This window comes from Saccoglossus kowalevskii, chromosome 2 (assembly GCF_978046115.1).
Source record: "Saccoglossus kowalevskii chromosome 2, keSacKowa6.1, whole genome shotgun sequence".
Taxonomy (NCBI): domain Eukaryota; kingdom Metazoa; phylum Hemichordata; class Enteropneusta; family Harrimaniidae; genus Saccoglossus; species Saccoglossus kowalevskii.
The window spans coordinates 4270243-4288932 of NC_140642.1; the positions used below are offsets into that span (position 1 = coordinate 4270243).

The following is an 18690-nucleotide window of genomic DNA, read 5'->3' on the forward strand; positions in this document are numbered from 1 at the left end:
CCAGTTCTTTCACAAGTGAAAAAATATTTTTAGGTGTATGTTTGTGGTGTGATTTTGTGATCATCTCACAAATCACAACCCCTTCATTTTATCGCTTCTTGTATAAATTGATTATGTTTGTTTGTGCTAATAGATACTTTTAAGAGACTATAAATTGAGGTCATACACACTCAATGCGGTCAGTTTTCATTTTCTACAAGAACAAAAAGAGGATGTTCAGCATTCTATCATCACTGATTTACAGGTATTGTCTTAATCTTTCATTATGTCATAGTTTAAGTTGACTGCCCTCAGTGTTGGAGATAAACGAAAAATCATCAAAATACAGATAAAAATTCTTGTGATCTACAGACATATTTTTCACTCGAAGTCATACAGAGTGAACACATTTGGTGTACTGTACTAAAAAAACTTCCTTACTTTACTGGAAAGAACTTATGAAAATTATACGCCGACCATATGTGTGGAATGTACTGAAAATTGGCATCACATTATCAAATCATCACTGTCCATGTAGTCTTGAGAAAACTCTGGTAGATGACGGAAACATTTTAAAACTACATTTTACTTCATGTATGTAGGAATTGTTCAGTCTCAACACACTAATTGATTACAGTACATTGATGAGGGCAGATTCATACTTGCTATAATAATTTTTACCACATGATATTTAAATTGCCTGTTTATAAGTCATGTGATAATTTATTCTTTTTCTTCAGAATGGAAATGAACAAACAAGAAGGCGACTTGCTGTGTACTGTTTAAAAGATGCCATGTTGCCACTGAGATTGCTGGAAAAACTGATGTGTGTAATTAATTACATGGAGATGGCCAGAGTAACTGGTGTACCACTCAGTTATTTACTATCTAGAGGTCAACAAATTAAAGTAGTCTCACAGTTGCTGAGAAAGGTAAATATATAGTGTCAATCAGAATCAAAACCCACTCTTCAAGGCAACACCATGGCTGAGCAGAAGGTGTTTAAATCCTGGTTTTAAAGTAATAAATTATTTTATACAATATGTCATACATGTAGTATGGAGATCGTATTCAAAACAAAACAAAATGATGTAATTGATGCCAGTATTCATTCTTGTTAATATTAACCAGACAAATTATATTGAAAGTTGCTCTATACTGATTTCTATTATTTATTTATTAGTCCAAGGAGCAGGATTTGGTATTGCCGGTACACAGACCTGAGGCAGGAGAGGACTATACTGGTGCCACTGTGATTGAGCCTAACAAAGGCTATTATAATATGCCTATTGCAACATTGGATTTTTCATCGCTGTATCCATCTATTATGATGGCTCATAATTTATGCTATACAACACTGTTAACACAGTCAGTCAAGGAAACGTGAGTCATTTATGAAATAAACAATGTATGTAGATTTGTGTCTCATTGTTTTTGTGTATGGCCTAAATGAGAAATTACATATTCATCAAAAAATAAGCCTGAATTCACTTCCGCATCGTGAGAAGAGTAGACACGACTAATACAGGATGGTGAAATATTCAATGGACACCCGCACCCTACCCCAGTATGGGTAAATATTCATACTTGCTGTGATGTCCTTCTCTCATTATTGACTAAACTGCAAAATATATTCGGATGTGATTATATAACATTGTATTGTTTTCTGTTTCCTGTTTCCATGTAGCTTATCCTCCGATAAGTATATTAAAACACCATCTGGTAATTATTTTGTGAAGAACTCTGTACGTAAAGGCTTGCTGCCAGAAATCCTTGAGAATTTATTATCAGCCAGAAAAAAGTAAGTTATTGCACCTCACAATCATGGACATGCAACTCATCCAAACTCAAACATGGCGTAACAATACTACTTTCTTTGTAATTGTGTTTCAGAGCCAAAGCTGAACTGAAAAAAGAGGAGGACCCCTTTCGTAAAAAGGTTTTGGATGGTCGTCAGCTAGCTTTGAAAATTAGCGCAAACTCTGTGTATGGTTTCACTGGTGCTCAAGTTGGCAAACTGCCATGTTTGGAAATTTCACAGGTAAGTTGCATACATTGAAAATAATCGTTAATTTCTGTGACGCATACTTCATTGATATCGCTTTACAGCCGTTCTGAGATTTATTCGGACAGTCAGTTAGCAAGATGACTTGCAACTTTGCAAAACACTGGTCTTTGCTCAATCTAGACTTGTTGGTGCCACTGGATTGACTGGCGCGTCGTTTTGGATTCACTATTTCATAGGGGTTGTTGGAATGGTGAATTGTAAATATTATCTAGCGTGCATGTACAACAACCATTCTTTATATTTATAGCGTAATTATTTTCAGTAATTCTAAAAATTGCAAGTTGGGTGTTTCTTAAATTCGTTGAAAAATGTTGCTCATTTTAGTCAGTTGTACCCATTACAAAAATGGACTGGACATAATGACGGTTGTTTTAGTTTAGCACAAACTGACTGTACTCTGTTTCAGGGCATAATGACGGTTGTTTTAGTTTAGCACAAACTGACTGTACTCTGTTTCAGGACATAATGACGGTTGTTTTAGTTCAGCACAAACTGACTGTACTCTGTTTCAGGGTTCAGCACAAACTGACTGTACTCTGTTTCAGGGTTCTGTTCAAAATTGAAAATTTATTATAAGCTGGAAAGAAATGTCAAAATCGAGAGATGCTGCTGTTTCTGTGAGGAATGAAATAATTTGGTTTTTTTTCGTACGGTTTGAGCCAGCATAATATTACTGCAAAAGTTCATCTTCCCAAGTCGACAGTTCATAGAATCATTGCTCATTACCGCACTCCGAGTTTTATCCATGCCTGCAAGATAACTGGCAGACATAGACAGAAATCACAGTAATTACAGTAACATTTGCGCATAGATATTCAGCATTCACGCACTGATAGAAATCATGAACATCGTGCTTGGAGTCTGACAGTATTACGATTGTACCCTCGTCATTTTCAAACTGCAGTTGAAAAAGTGATTCGCTCAAGCATGGACGTTTCAATCGTAAGGCGCTTTTGATTTGACAAAGTCTATCAAACCATTATAATAAAGTTTCTCTCTCCCACCTTGGTATGAAATCTGGATTTGATACATAATGTACAGTTATGTAAAAACAACTTTTATTTTGGCTTAAAACTGTCACAAAACTGCTGCGCGTCCAATGCTAAGAAACTTTACTTTGAGCCTTCCCGCCAACAAGGAGTTCATTAATACCTGGGGTCACTCAACACTCGGGAGTTGTTTTGTAAATTGCGCTATGTCAGGTGGACTCAGATGGTTATATCAATTTAAAATAACATTTTGATAGTATATACAACATATAACATATAATGTATGGTAACCAACACGTGTCATTTTGAAAAAAACAGCATTTTACCCGCATCTAGCAAGATAATGGAATGATCCCAACAGTGGGTATGTTAATTCGACAGTGCCATCAAGTCTAGATTGGACAAAGACCCAAGTATTTTGCATAGTTGCAAGATGTATTGCTAACTGACTGTGCAAATAATTCTTAGAATGGCTGTAAAATGTGTTCACTGACATTACCTGCCAGAATACAGTAGGTCCTGCATGCATGTTTTACACAATTTGCAAATAAGCTCCGTCACTATCACAAACTGTCTAAGATGTATATGAAGCATTTCTCTGAGGATCATCTGATTTTATTTAGAATTACTTGAAATGTATTTGTTACTTCTTCAGTTCACATCTTATATTTGCCTAAATAAGAGAATTTACGATATTCAAGAAAGGACTTGTACTTTACTACAGTTTTATGTTAGGGGAATATACATGTATACATGTTTATATTTCATTTGTTGAAGAGTGTTACAGCATTCGGTCGACAGATGATAGAACAGTCAAAACAGCTAGTGGAAGATAAATATAATGTTGCCAATGGTTACGCACATGATGCTAAGGCGAGTCTTGTTTAAATTTTCTATTTTCTTTTATTTTTCTCTTGTTTGATTGTTTTTTGACAATAATTCTCATAATTGTTTATTGAGATGTAGTCTCTACTCACCCCAGATTGCGATTATTTCCTGCAGGTCATATATGGAGATACTGATTCAGTAATGGTCAAATTTGGACTACCCACTGTTGGTGAAAGCATGGATATTGGAAAAGAAGCTGCCGAATACATCTCTAAACATTTCCCTCCACCGATAAAATTAGAATTTGAAAAGGTATTTCCTTGAGATGTATATATATCATATTTTGTTATCCCTCTCACACATGTACATGTTTTGGCCAATGTGATGTCTATAATTTCAAATAGGAATATCAAAGTATGGTGCCATTCTTTCATCTATGCAATGCATGTTGGAAAGCTTTCAAAAATTTGGAAAATATATGGAAAACATTGTGCAGGTCATCTAATAATTTGTCTATACTTTTTTAGGTGTACTTTCCATATTTGTTAATCAGTAAAAAAAGATATGCAGGACTGTATTTCACTCGTGCTGATGTCCATGATAAAATGGACTGCAAAGGTATAGAAACAGTCAGAAGAGACAACTGCCCTCTAGTGTCCAATCTTATAAATATATGTCTACAGAAGATTTTAATTGACAGGTGAGTCATCTGAGGTGAATTCATCTTGAAACCATACATGCATTACAATTACTGATTTTGAATGTTCCAAATGCGTAGAGTTGATCTATACCACTCGCCTGTGTTTCCAACTAGCAATTAAAAAAATTACCTCAAATTAATGGCCATCATCTTTCAACCAACTTGCATCAGCCTTCACTGTTCTGCCTAAGCAAGACTTTCTTTGGCTATAGCATAATACTTTCATATTTTGGAAGTTAAAAAACCATGTCATGGTTATATTTGCTCAGTAAAACGTTCACATACCATCTCTTTTTTACTTCCTTTTCTCTGAAAAAATATTTTTGTTTTCAACTGGTAATCCACTTTTCTCAGCTGTATTATATTATTCTTCTAGCTGCCCCTTTTGTAGCCACCCATGCTCACTTTGCTATCTTCTAAACACTGTTTTGAATATGCCAATGACTTCATCCGATGTTGCATGTCTATTTTTTGACTTTTTATATTTTTGTCCTATACTCGCCCGTTTTACACCTGTAGTGATATTTTGTACAAATGAACATAAATTCACACTAGTGAATGTAAATGTACTTTTATTATATGAAATATGACAATTATAATAAACTTATTTAAATACTGATTTGAATAAAATAATTACTTTGTGGCTGATCAAACTAAACTGTGAAGAATCTTACCTGACCTACAAAACTAAAACTTTCATTTGCAGGGATCCTGACGGTGCAGTGGATCATGCTAAACAAATCATTTCTGATTTACTGTGTAACCGAGTAGATATCTCACAGTTAGTCATCACTAAAGAATTGACCAAGACTGGCAATGAGTATGCTGGTAAACAAGCACATGTAGAACTGGCAGCAAGGTTAGTGACATCAAAACATAAAGTAATCACCAACACCAATAGTAAGAATTGGTCAATATTATTTGGTGTTTAATTGTAAGATTAAACTGTATTTAAGTCACGAGATTTCGCCTTTTCTTTCATGATCATTTGACTAAGGGGTCTGTCATGGCCATTTCACTAGGGGGTCTGTTTTTTCTCTCTACTAAGCGTCTCGCGTCGCGCTTTCCAGAAGACCGCATCTTGGTTTTTGACGTCTATCATTTTTAAATATTTTTTCTATATATATTCCAAATCCGTGTCAACTATCATGGAAAATCGTCGTATGAGCACACGTCAACAATGTAGAAAACGCCCTGCACGGGTTGCAGAAGACTCACCGGTAACAAGGAGCGATACAGCAGCAGACGATGCGGCTACTTCTAAGTGGGCACGAGGACGACGACCCTTCCGACCTACAAGAACAAGAAATACCACTCTCGACCCCAATAATCTTGCTAACTGGTCTACCATAGATATTCAAGTCTGGTCTAAAATCAAAATTGAAAGACATGGGTTTCAATTTACCAGCAGGACTATCACGGAAATCATTTATAAAAATTTATGAACTTAATGCAGGACAATCGAGAGAGCACGAAACTTCTACGTCCCAGCCGATATCGGTAGACTTATCGGACAACAGGCGGAATATCGAGATTTGTAACGATGAAACTAATATTTTAATACAAGAAAATAACATTTCTGATACTGAAGAGCCTAACTTGGACGCCGATACAAGTTTACGTCGTGAAAACGTTTTACGTCAAACGGTACAAGGGTTATGTTCTACGGTTCAAAATATGAATTTCAACATCGTGACCTTGTCTTCGTGCAATGCATCACGGGAAACTGACCCAGCTGGGTCATTACGTCAATCTAATATGGCTGCCTCCTGAGTAAACAGACCGATACCAGGAAGAGACGAAGCAAGTCAGAATTCAACTTTCGTGGGTGCACAAAGATGCGATTTGACTCCCAATGTATTAAATAGCATAGAACAGAGCGATCCGACCAAAAGGATAAGTTTTGGAGTACCATCGCATGAATTGCCAAGGATTGTAAATGTATCAGAGACCATGAGAGATAACATTGTCAAAGGTAAATATATTAATTTAGCAGCTCTGCTATTACCAGCCCATGAAATGTCAGACAATCGATCTATTATGGATTTAGCTTGGAATGAAATACATATCAAAGGAAATTCGGATCCTCGTCTGAACAAGTCGCTAACTTTAAGTGAATTCCTGGTGGCATTTGGAAGGTACAAGGCACTTATGTGTGATCGAGATGCTCATCCGGGGAGGCGAGAGGAATTGGACTGTTGACACAATGACATAATTGATATGGCCAATAGTTATGGAGCTGTGTTTTATGATTATCATATACAATTTTCTATGAATGCAGCTACATGGCTCCAACTAAAAAAGGTTAAAGTAGACTGGTCCGTCAGAGACAATGATCTTTTTATTAAATGTTCAGCTGGTCGGAAAGCTGCTGCATGTATGATTTGTAACAGCATCCTCCATTTGCAAGACTTATGTCCACAAAAGAGATTTGGACAGGCAGGGCAGTTACGCACAAATCAACAGCAAAGCACTACAGATATTAGAGGACGTAAGCAAGTGTTCTATAATGGGAGAGAGCTTTGCAACAACTTCAACTCGCAGAATGGTTGTTTGCGACCAGGCTGTTCATTCCTCCACGTTTGTTCTATTTGTAAAGGTGGACACTCTAGTTTGAAATGTTCCAAATCCATTATATACTACTGCTGATAAAAAGACGCTGGCAATTATGCAATGACAACTTTTCGCAAGTACTTCAATTAATATTGACAAATTAGAGGAACTGTTAATAGAACATCCGGATAGGATTTTTGTTGACAATCTGTGTACAGGACTTAGGAATGGTTTCTTAACTGGGATCAGTGATGTCCCAGTTGTCTCTTAAGAGTGTACTAATAATTTATCAGCCAGGGCAGATCCAGCTTCTGTCAGTATTCTTTTACAATCAGAAATAAAGGTTATGTGATAGAACCCTTTGTTACCCCCCCCCCCCCCCCCCATTTCCTGTCTATCACATCAGCCCTCTTGGTATAGCTGAAGGGAAATATTCAGGCAAGAAACGCCTTATAGTAGATCTTTCGGCTCCTCACAAGGAACCAGGGATTACAAGTCTTAATGATCTCATTGTTAAGGCTTCTTTTTCGATGTCATATATAAAAATAGATGATGCTATTGAGGAACTGAAGCGAGTAGGTACTGATGCTTTCATGTGTAAGTTTGATATAACGGACGCATTTAAGCAAGTCCCCTTGCACCCATCCATTGTGCCCTTTCATGGAGTAAAATGGGAGGGCAAGTATTACTTTTTTGTTAGATTAGTATTTGGTTGCAGATCTACCCCAAAGATTTTCGACATGCTGTCCCAGGCAATTTGTTGGGTTGCTGAACATTTCTATGGAATTAAATTCATCTTACACCTGTTAGATGACTTCTTGACAAGTGGACAAAGGGGAATTAAGTGCACTGCGTACTATGTCAATTATGACTATGCTGTTCAAGTCATTAGGAATTCCTATAGCTAGACATAAAACACTAGGACCTGCACAGGAATTAGAATTTTTGGGGATAATGCTTAATTCTAAGAAGTTGTTAGCCTTTTTACCTTTAGACAAAAAGTTAGAATTTGCACTAAAATAGAGGAAGTGATGTCTAAGAAAACTGTTACCAGTAGTAAGCAAGTCCTGTTATCACTTTTGGGGCATTTAAATTTTGCTGGACGAGTGGTCTTGCCTGGTAGATCATTTGTCTCTTATTTAATACAACTAGCTGCATCAGTATCAAAGCTTCACTATTTTGTCTCCATCAATAATGATTGTCGTATGGAATTAGTGATGTGGAGGAAATTCCTGCAGGATTGGAACCGGATTCATCTTTTCCTCAATAGTGAAGTTTACTGTGCATCAGATCTGGACATTTTTACTGATGCATCGTCGACTATAGGCTTTGGAGTTTAGTGACAGGTGGCCAGCAAAGCTGCTAATGAGCAAACATTCTGACCTCTCTATGGCACTTTTAGAGCTCTATCCTATTGTGGTGTCTGCCATGTTATGGGGGAAACATTGGTCACAAAAGAGGATAAAGTTTAATTGTGAACATTATAAGAAAGGGAAGGGCTTCTACTAAGTGCCCTGTAATTAATAAGTTAATGCAGCGGCTCACTTTGACAGCCATGCAAAACAATTTCATTATTCTGGGGCAATTTCTCCCAGGGGTTCATAATGGTATAGCTGATGCACTTTCACGTTATCAATTTCAGAGGTTCAGGTTATTGGCTCCAATGGCACAGCAACAGAACATGTTGTGTCCAGCATATTGCGATGTAATCCGAATTTAGAAGTGGAAGCCAATGAGTTGTGGAGCTCAGCTGTGTCCAAAAATACTAAGAAGGCTTATAATAGTGGACTTTCACAGTTCTTAACATTTGCTAGTTTACACAACGTATCTTGCTCTTTTGTTAATCTGCCTTGTATTTCTGAGAATTTGTTAATGTTGTTTGTTACTTACTGTTACAATCATTTAAAGTTAAGTGCATCTACTATTAAACTATACCTATCAAGGATTCGGTATGCTTATTTAAATTCAGGTTTTTCAAACCCACTGAAATCAGCTTCTGGGGGACCTCCAGAGTAGTTAAATTTGCTGCTTAAGTGTATTTCTCGTCATCAAGGCCAACTACAGCACACTAGGCTCCCGATTACAGTAGGTATGGTGGCCAAGTTATATTCAATTCTGGGCGAAGGGGTATTCACACCTTTTACTGATTGCCTTTTGCAAGCTGTAGTATCAATGGCATTTTTTGGGTTTATGAGGTGTGGTGAGTTCACTACTAATTCAGGTCATTTTGATTGACGTAGTAATTTGTGCCGTAGTAATTTGTACACCAGATAAATTTCTTTTAAAGCTAAAATCTTCGAAGACTGATCCCTTTAGGAAGGGGTCAGTTCTGACCTTTTGTATAAACAACCGTTGTTGTCCAGTGGATGCTTTATGGAAATATATCTCAGTCCGTCACCATAGGTATGCGAATGTCAAACCTTGGGAACCCTTTTTTGTTTCTGAAGATGGGCTGCCAATAACACGTATATGCTTTCTTCATTACTTAGTCATTACTTGATAGGATTGGGGTGGATTCATCTAAGTACTCTGGGCACTCCTTTCGTATAGGGGCAGCATGGGATTCTGGACCATATGATAAAGACATTGGGTCGCTGGTCCTCTAATTGCTACAATAGGTATATTCATGTAACAGATGACTCTTTGCATACAGCACAGTCTACTTTAGCATATAGCATGTAATTGATGTATTTATTGTTTAGTTTTTAGTTATAGTTAGCCTTATACATGATGTTAATAATGTGGGGTTTAACTTAGCAATGTACATGCATATTTTCTTCCATTTGGACTCTTTCACACATTATTATCTTGGGGGTCACTCCACAAATGACATTTGGCAAATTATTTGTTACGTTTGGGTTTCTTCGCTATAGGTATACGCTCTTATCCCTCCAAGATATGTAGAGTTTTATAGTTTTCAGATCAATTATCATATATTCTGTGTTTATTATCATATTCTTTGTCAAAGTTAGTACTATTCTATGTCAATTTATCACAGATTCCATGTAAACTATATTTGATGTCAGTTTACTATCACCTTCATTAACATTTCACCAAGTAGCTAGCAGTCACGCTGCTTCTACTACTAACCAAACATCTTTCATGTAATGGCTAGCGACCGCAGTCGCTCAACAGTATACCGCAGTATACACACAGTTGCAACCTGTTCATTACTAACTCAATAACTACGTTAACTTCACGTGGCCGCAGTCGCATAACAGTATACTGCAGTATACACAGTCTCCTCCATTTCATTACTAACTTCACGTGCAGCCCATCCTGCTCTAATATCTGCACTGTTATTTCATTGGTAGTTGCCCTACACTTAAGTGGGCTTTTCTTTCCGTTTTGGGGGCTTGCTCTGGGACCACCTAGATAAGCATTCGCATGCTGTTTTCGTATCTTTTGCATGGGTGGTTTTGGGGTGAGTCCCCCTTATGCCAAATAAATAGTTTTTTGAATCTTACTCAAGAATCTTGTGTCATAAATATTATTATAGTCATTGATAACTCAATTTTGTTTCCAATCTTTCTCAAATTTTATGACAGCTGAATAACATGATTTACCTTTCCCAACAGTTTCTGTAAAAATATTTGTATATTCTGAAAAGGGGGAAAATTTTGTTGGATATGCTTGTTTTTGTTTTAGCTTCGCTGTTGACTTTGTCGAGCAGAGCTTATCGTACAAGTGATTGTTCGTCGTCGTCCGTGTCAATGTTTTACTTTTTCGACTTCTTCTTGAAAACTATAAGCCTGAATGCTTTTGTACTTGGTGTATATGTACCTTGGGCAGACCTCTCTTAGGTTTGTTCATTTCATGATGATATCTTCAATCCTCTGATTTTGGTGAATATTTTTGTCATTTTTGGTAAAAAATGATATTTTTGACTTCTTGTTAAAAACCGCAAGTCCAATTGCTTTGATATTACATATATAGGTACTACATGTTGACCTCTCTCAGATTTGTTCATTTTGTAATGATATCTTCAATTCTCTAATATTTTCGACTTCTTGTTAAAAACCACAATCATTTATGGTGAAAAATGATATTCCCATTGCATTGATACTATGCATATTGTTCATTTTCTAATGTTATCTTCTGTTCTTTAATTGAAATGTGCATTGCTAACAGCAAAGCTATCTCAGCCGAGAGGCTGCTTGTTTAAATTCACAGTATTTTGACAAAAATAAAACTTTCAGTGATTATATCTGAAATATTTACTGCAATTTAATTTATTGCATTAAGTTGTCAATGAAAATAACAAAAATAAAATCTTGTGAAATATTATCTGTTTTACTGTATCATTTCTTGCATTACAGGATGCGTAAACGAGATCCAGGTAGTGCTCCTAATCTAGGTGACAGGGTACCGTATGTTATAATAGCTGGTGCCAAGAAAGCTGCAGCTTATACAAAATCTGAGGTAAGTGTGCCTACATAAAATAGCAATTGGCACAAACTATGAAAGCTGATTATATTTAATTATACAAGGCATTCTTATTAGAAGTGATCAGGATGGACAATGTCGTCTGACTTTTTGACAGCAGAAGTTCCTTACAACCCAGATTATTAGTTCACAATTAGATGAATTTTGAAAACAGACTTAAGGATTCACCTCCAACTGTGGTTCCCTGCAATCCCATCTCTATCTTGGACTTGCCTGTGCTGATCACATACATCATGGGGAGACATATGCAGATCCTTCATTTTGACGGTCAACTTCAAGATGGCAGGATGGTGACCATATTTTATGTTTAAAATTCATCAAAATCAAGCAATTCTGCTATTGTAGAACCAGATCTCTGTCAGATATTGAAGGATTTTATTCAAACTTGGTCAATATATTGGACATAATGAGACTTTTATGTACATCATTTTGTTTTTTTAGATCAGATTTAATATGGCCGACTAACAGTCATTTTGTTGTAATGAATGCTGTTACAAATTCGTATTTCTGACATGTTTTGACTGATGGTCAGATTTAAGATGGCCGAATGGTGGACATTTAAATGTTAAAAAAATCATGGATCTCTGTCAAACATGGACAGCTATTTTTCAAACTTACATACATTGAATATAATGGAAACCATGATGCTTTTCAGATTGAATTAAAAATGACCAAATTGTGTATCTCTGGCAATGTCTCTGACATGCCTTGACTGATTGAAATAAAAAATACAACTACATTTTACATGTTTACCCGACTTGCATTTGTTTCACGTTCTGATACAAAATGAGTGAATGAGCATAATGTACCAATAGACATGCAATATTATCCATTGTTGTTTACAGGATCCTGGCTTTGTACTAGAGAATAATTTACCAATAAAAACACAATATTATCCATTGTTGTTTACAGGATCCTATCTTTGTACTAGAGAATAATTTACCAATAGAAACACAATATTATCCATTGTTGTTTACAGGATCCTATCTTTGTACTAGAGAATAATTTACCAATAGAAACACAATATTATCCATTGTTGTTTACAGGATCCTATCTTTGTACTAGAGAATAATTTACCAATAGAAACACAATATTATCCATTGTTGTTTACAGGATCCTATCTTTGTACTAGAGAATAATGTACCAATAGAAACACAATATTATCCATTGTTGTTTACAGGATCCTGGCTTTGTACTAGAAAATAATTTACCAATAAAAACACAATATTATCCATTGTTGTTTACAGGATCCTGGCTTTGTACTAGAGAATAATTTACCAATAAAAACACAATATTATCCATTGTTGTTTACAGGATCCTATCTTTGTACTAGAGAATAACGTACCGATAGACACACAATATTATCTGGAAAACCAGTTAAGCAAACCTCTTCTTAGAATATTTGAACCAATCCTTGGCGAAAATAAAGCTGAATCGGTTCTACTGAGTGAGTATCACCTATCACTTTTAGGACTGTAACTGCTGTTTGAATCTATGATAACAATGCACAAAACGTTTATAATCTATGATAACCATGCACAAAACGTTTATAATCTATGATAACCATGCACAAAAAGTTTATAATCTATGATAACCATGCACAAAAAGTTTATAATCTATGATAACCATGCACAAAAAGTTTATAATCTATGATAACCATGCACAAAAAGTTTATAATCTATGATAACCATGCACAAAAAGTTTATAATCTATGATAACCATGCACAAAAAGTTTATAATCTATGATAACCATGCACAAAAAGTTTATAATCTATGATAACCATGCACAAAACGTTTATAATCTATGATAACCATGCACAAAAAGTTTATAATCTATGATAACCATGCACAAAAAGTTTATAATCTATGATAACCATGCACAAAACGTTTATAATCTATGATAACCATGCACAAAAAGTTTATAATCTATGATAACCATGCACAAAAAGTTTATAATCTATGATAACCATGCACAAAAAGTTTATAATCTATGATAACCATGCACAAAAAGTTTATAATCTATGATAACCATGCACAAAACGTTTATAATCTATGATAACCATGCACAAAACGTTTATAATCTATGATAACCATGCACAAAAAGTTTATAATCTATGATAACCATGCACAAGCAGTTCATAATATATCATAACCATGCACAAAAAGTTTATAATCTATGATAACCATGTACTATAAGTGTATAATCTATGGTAACCATGTACAATAAGTTTATAATTTATGATAACCATGCACAAAAAGTTTATAATCTATGATAACCATGCACAAAAAGTTTATAATCTATGATAACCATGTACAATAAGTTTATAATCTATGATAACCATGCACAAAAAGTTTATAATCTATGATAACCATGCACAAAAAGTTTATAATCATACCCATTTTGGTAGTGACTGCATCATGCAAGATGTTTATAGCATCACTTATAACATTATACTGACAAAATGTGATGAAATAAAAAAAAAGTTTTCATCCAAATAATAACAAGGTATTGTATTGAATTTTTTCGAATAGAATACATAATTGCATTAATATGAAGCATCTTCAAAATGATATTGGTGATTTGGACTCTAATGTTAATATAATGTTCCCTATCTTATTACTGTTTATCATATTCATGTTTTGGATTGGTTTCTCGATATTGTAATATGATATTACATATTTTCTATTTTCAATAATTTTTATATAGCTCCTACCTACATTTTTGGAACTAATCACAACTTTTTTATTCTTTCCTTTTTGGGGGCAGAGGGAGCTCACACATTAACTAAAACTGTTGTGCATTCTAAAGTTGGTGGCTTGTCAGCTTTTACAAAAAAGCGAAGTGCATGTATTGGATGCAAAGCTTTGTTACCCAAGGATGGATTAGCTGTGTGCAAACACTGTGAACCAAGAGAGGCTGAGCTTTATCAAAAAGAGGTATGTTATCATGATTATCCTTAGATTCTCTTTGGTTCTCTCTGGTAATGATTTAACAGGCAATTTTACATCCATCACTCAGTCCATCACTGGGTATTTTGAAATCTGATCATAAAATTAATCAATGAGCATATTAAAATTATTATTTTCACTTGTTGAATATTGTCAAGTTAATCCATGCATGTGCCAGTAATGGTTGCATGTAGAAAAATAAAAACTGGGGCATCAGCTTTGTGGTCTGCCAGTCAGCCAACTTTTTATCGGATTGTGAAATCAATCAACATACTTGATATATACCCTAAATTGCTGAATTAGCAATTGATGATGGCAACATTTGTGAGTTAGCGTCATTGTAAATTGCTTGGGAAAATTTATTTATTTTATTTTTAAGTTTTGTGTGGAATACAATATATATGTTTTGGTTTACGTTGTGACTAGTAAATTTAATATATGTTGTTTATCTTTGTTGATTCTTTGTTTTTGCTTTGTTTCTCCAGATATCTAATTTAAGTGCTTTGGAAGAAAAGTTCTCTAGATTGTGGACTCAATGTCAGCGTTGTCAAGGTAGTCTTCATGAAGATATTTTGTGCACAAGGTGAGAAAAATTACCAAATTTGTAAATCTCTGTGTCTCTCAAGATTTCTTTTAGTGTCAGTGGTTCACAGTCAGTAAATCATAATGAAACTTTCTATGCCAAACTGTCACAAAAGCATGTGTAAGAGTATACAATGGTATAATGTCTGAGTGCATACTTCGAGGTATCCTCGTAATAACCTTATTATTATACATCTTTTCTTCCCAAGGATACATCATGGGAATGCCGAAATCTAAACATTTTAGAACAGAATCAGCGAACTTCTTTTTCTGGAGTTAGGGTCAAACCCTGGTGGCAGCCATATTTGTTTTGATTATTAGATGACGCTTATTTGTGTAATCATTCCATATTTGGAATTCACGATTCCTAATATGGTAGGATGAAAATGCCCTGTAAAATACTGCAAAAGTATGGCACACTGTAACTTATGGTGTTACGGTGACAAATGTATAATAATTATATATAAGAGTACAGTACGGTATACTCAAAAGTTTCAAATTTATTTCATTCAGGTCATGTACTATTTCACTTCGCTTCTTTCTTTTTTTTTTGCTTTTTAGTCGTGACTGTCCAATATTTTATATGCGCAAAAAGGTCCAGAAAGACTTGGCAGACCAAGATGTCATTGTGCGAAGATTTGAAAATTCTGACTGGTAAAACATGAAGTGTACTGTAAAGTTTCATGAATGTACAGATTTTATACTTCACTTTGTAATAAACATTTGATGAACAAGTCTATTCACACCTTTGTTTTATAACTCTTCCCCTTTGTATCTCTTACCATGTATGTTCTATAGTCAGATTGACCTTCAACTTTTTTTTTTACCAACTTTATAAGACCAAATTTAAATAATTTAACAGGGTATTTTGCTGACGGGTCCAAGTTGTGACATGTTCTGAGGTGTCTATTACTATGGTATTTGATGTGAAACAAGTCACAATAGATGGTAAAACCCCTGGTTTACACTCCACACTCACTGATGGTTACTGTCAATTCCTCATTGTATTATTTGCAGTAGATTATACAGTGTACACTCTAAACCAATTTTATACTAAGCAACTTTGCTATAAGTCTCGTTGAATGTTGATGTATGAAATTAACAAATCGTCTGTGGATGCAGTTTTTCCCCATTCATTTCAGCTATTCATCAAAGATTTCAGCAGGCTATGTATTAAATATTAAGTTGCTCAAAACGATGACATATTACTGTGCAGCCTGGTGAAATCACAAAGCATGTTGTAAAGGGAACACTGGGCTCTATGCCCACAATATTGTGATGGTATGAAATCATACATGGAATTGCTCTGTAATTGCCAACATTTCTCTGTAATGCAATTTTCAATATTGCTCAGTTGCCACCTTTCTTGCACACATGACTGAAATTGATGGTATAGCAAAAACTGAGTAAATTCACTTGTTCATGAATGTTGAAAACTGTTGTAGGTATTCGTATGGAGTGGTTGATGGATAGAACCACTTCATACTAGACTAATTGCAATGTATTTGTAATTCTTTTCTTGATATGTGAAATTAATATTACCAATTACTGGTATTAAAATGAATTGTAACAATCGTGAACATGAGTTTTTAATTCAAAATAAAGTACCTTAATGTCATTATTTCTCACTAAAGATATTTTAGAACCCTGTTGACCAAATCTGACATAAAATAGTTTACTGATCCAATCCAGTGTCTGACTGGCAAAAATTTTAGTTTTGAAAATGTTGTATCTATGCATGCTTTGTCAGTTTTTGTTCAAATTTGGCACATACACTATACATGACTACGACTACTTGTTTTTCGATCGGATCAAAGATGGCCGACTGGAATTCATCTTGTTTTTTGGAAATGTTGTATCATGGACATGGTTTGTCAATTTCATTCAAATTTGTAAATACATTGTACATTTAAGATTACATGTCAATGACAATTTATTTTACAATGAAATAAAAATTTGCCACCTGGTGGCCATCTTGGTTTTTCACCATACTACTATATCTCCAAGGCTTAAGGACGATTTTCATTCATAGTTGACACATACGTCATAAATATAGGAAGACATGTTCATGTCGGTTTGTTCCATAATAAGATCAAAGACTGCCAACTGTCATCAATCTTGTTTTTTTGAAAATGTGGTATCTTGGATAGGATTTCTCTGTTTTTGTTCAAATTTGATACATGTCCATGATGATTCATTCTGTATTTAATATCAAAATGACCAGCCATCTTGTTTTTTCACAATGTATTGTTTACATGTTTTTTTTTCAATTTATACATGTTAGGATGATCGACTGCCTGTAATCGATCTTTTTGACCATACTATGAAATACTATGGACAAATGAAATTCAGTTTGGATAAAAAATATATATGAATAGCATATCGTGTTTAATTTCTGACCATGTATTTTGATTTGGGAATTTATTTCAATCAATTATTCACTCGCGCAATTACAGTACTAACTATGCTTTTGTCCATATTTCTTTTGGCATGAATAACATTTCCCCCAATTCCAACTGGGACTATGTCATTAACAATGACTTGTTTTATTTTATATATTAAATAGTTCATCACTTTACAAGTAAATGTTGATTTAAAGTACTTTGAACTCTTGTACTGGCATGGGAAAATAAGATTCGAAAAAATGGTTGATTTGATGACAATCTCCAACAAAAATGTTGCATGCTTCTGAAGCCTGTTTTAAATTCGCTAGTATGCTGGCATCCACATTGTTTCTATAAATGTAATACATTTCACCTGAAATACAAGTGACTGTTCAGAAATATTTGAGCATTTGCTAACTTGCATTGAAATACAACTGTTGGGGTTTACTGATGTATGTATGCATGAGTAGCCATGTTGGTTTCAAATGTAACGACCACTCTTGTGGTCAGCATCTTTTAAACATCATTCATGTGTGATTAATGACTTGTACCATGACCATCTTTAAATAAATGCACACACTCTTCCTGCCACATTGCTGTCAGTAGAGTTGTCATGCATATCACATGACAACTAATGTATTTTCAAATATCTGTTTCGCCATGCAAACCAAATTGCTCAAAGTGTAGGTGTTGTATGTTATGACAACTGATATGAAAGTCGTGGTTTGAACCCAGATTGACTAACTTTTTTTAATAGTTGAGAAAGTAATTTCATTCACCTCCAGAAATTTCAGAAATGCACGACGCTAAGTATGCAATTACTAGTCATCTGCGCAAACTGAAAATATTGTTATTAATATGCAAATAAAAACAACTCTTGATTACTAATCTGCATATGACACAAACTGTGGCTGATTACAAATCTTCACGGAGATAAATTGCAAGTGTAGAGTTACAGAAATAAATGCACGGCCAGAACAATATTTCACATAACCAAGTTTGAAACAAATAATTACTTTAATACAGCATATATAATTGTATTCATCTCTTGACTGCATTATATAGTCAAATTTTTCTCTTTTGTCTTTGTATATGTTTACATGTAACGATCAATCCAGGTACAGACATAACACAATAGAAAAACAGATTACATGATTACAAGAATCAAGTACAATGCGTAATGCACCATGTTATGTTATTGATTCTAGAGGT

At 34.7% G+C, this 18690-nt stretch overlaps 1 protein-coding gene across 1 annotated transcript in view; it reads left to right on the plus strand.

The window, feature by feature from the left end:
- The window catches only part of LOC100369166 (DNA polymerase delta catalytic subunit-like), a 29496-nt gene extending 12822 nt beyond the window's left edge, over positions 1–16674 (plus strand). The window contains exons 9-22 of the mRNA XM_085508018.1: positions 134–244; positions 720–911; positions 1163–1362; positions 1667–1780; positions 1873–2020; positions 3814–3909; positions 4039–4176; positions 4392–4564; positions 5271–5423; positions 11437–11539; positions 12878–13010; positions 14331–14500; positions 14998–15095; positions 15656–16674. Coding sequence (XP_085364144.1) covers positions 134–244; positions 720–911; positions 1163–1362; positions 1667–1780; positions 1873–2020; positions 3814–3909; positions 4039–4176; positions 4392–4564; positions 5271–5423; positions 11437–11539; positions 12878–13010; positions 14331–14500; positions 14998–15095; positions 15656–15752 — 1926 coding nt within the window. The 3' untranslated portion in view covers positions 15753–16674. The remainder of the gene's footprint in view (positions 1–133; positions 245–719; positions 912–1162; positions 1363–1666; positions 1781–1872; positions 2021–3813; positions 3910–4038; positions 4177–4391; positions 4565–5270; positions 5424–11436; positions 11540–12877; positions 13011–14330; positions 14501–14997; positions 15096–15655) is intronic.
- Positions 16675–18690: the final 2016 nt, after the last annotated feature.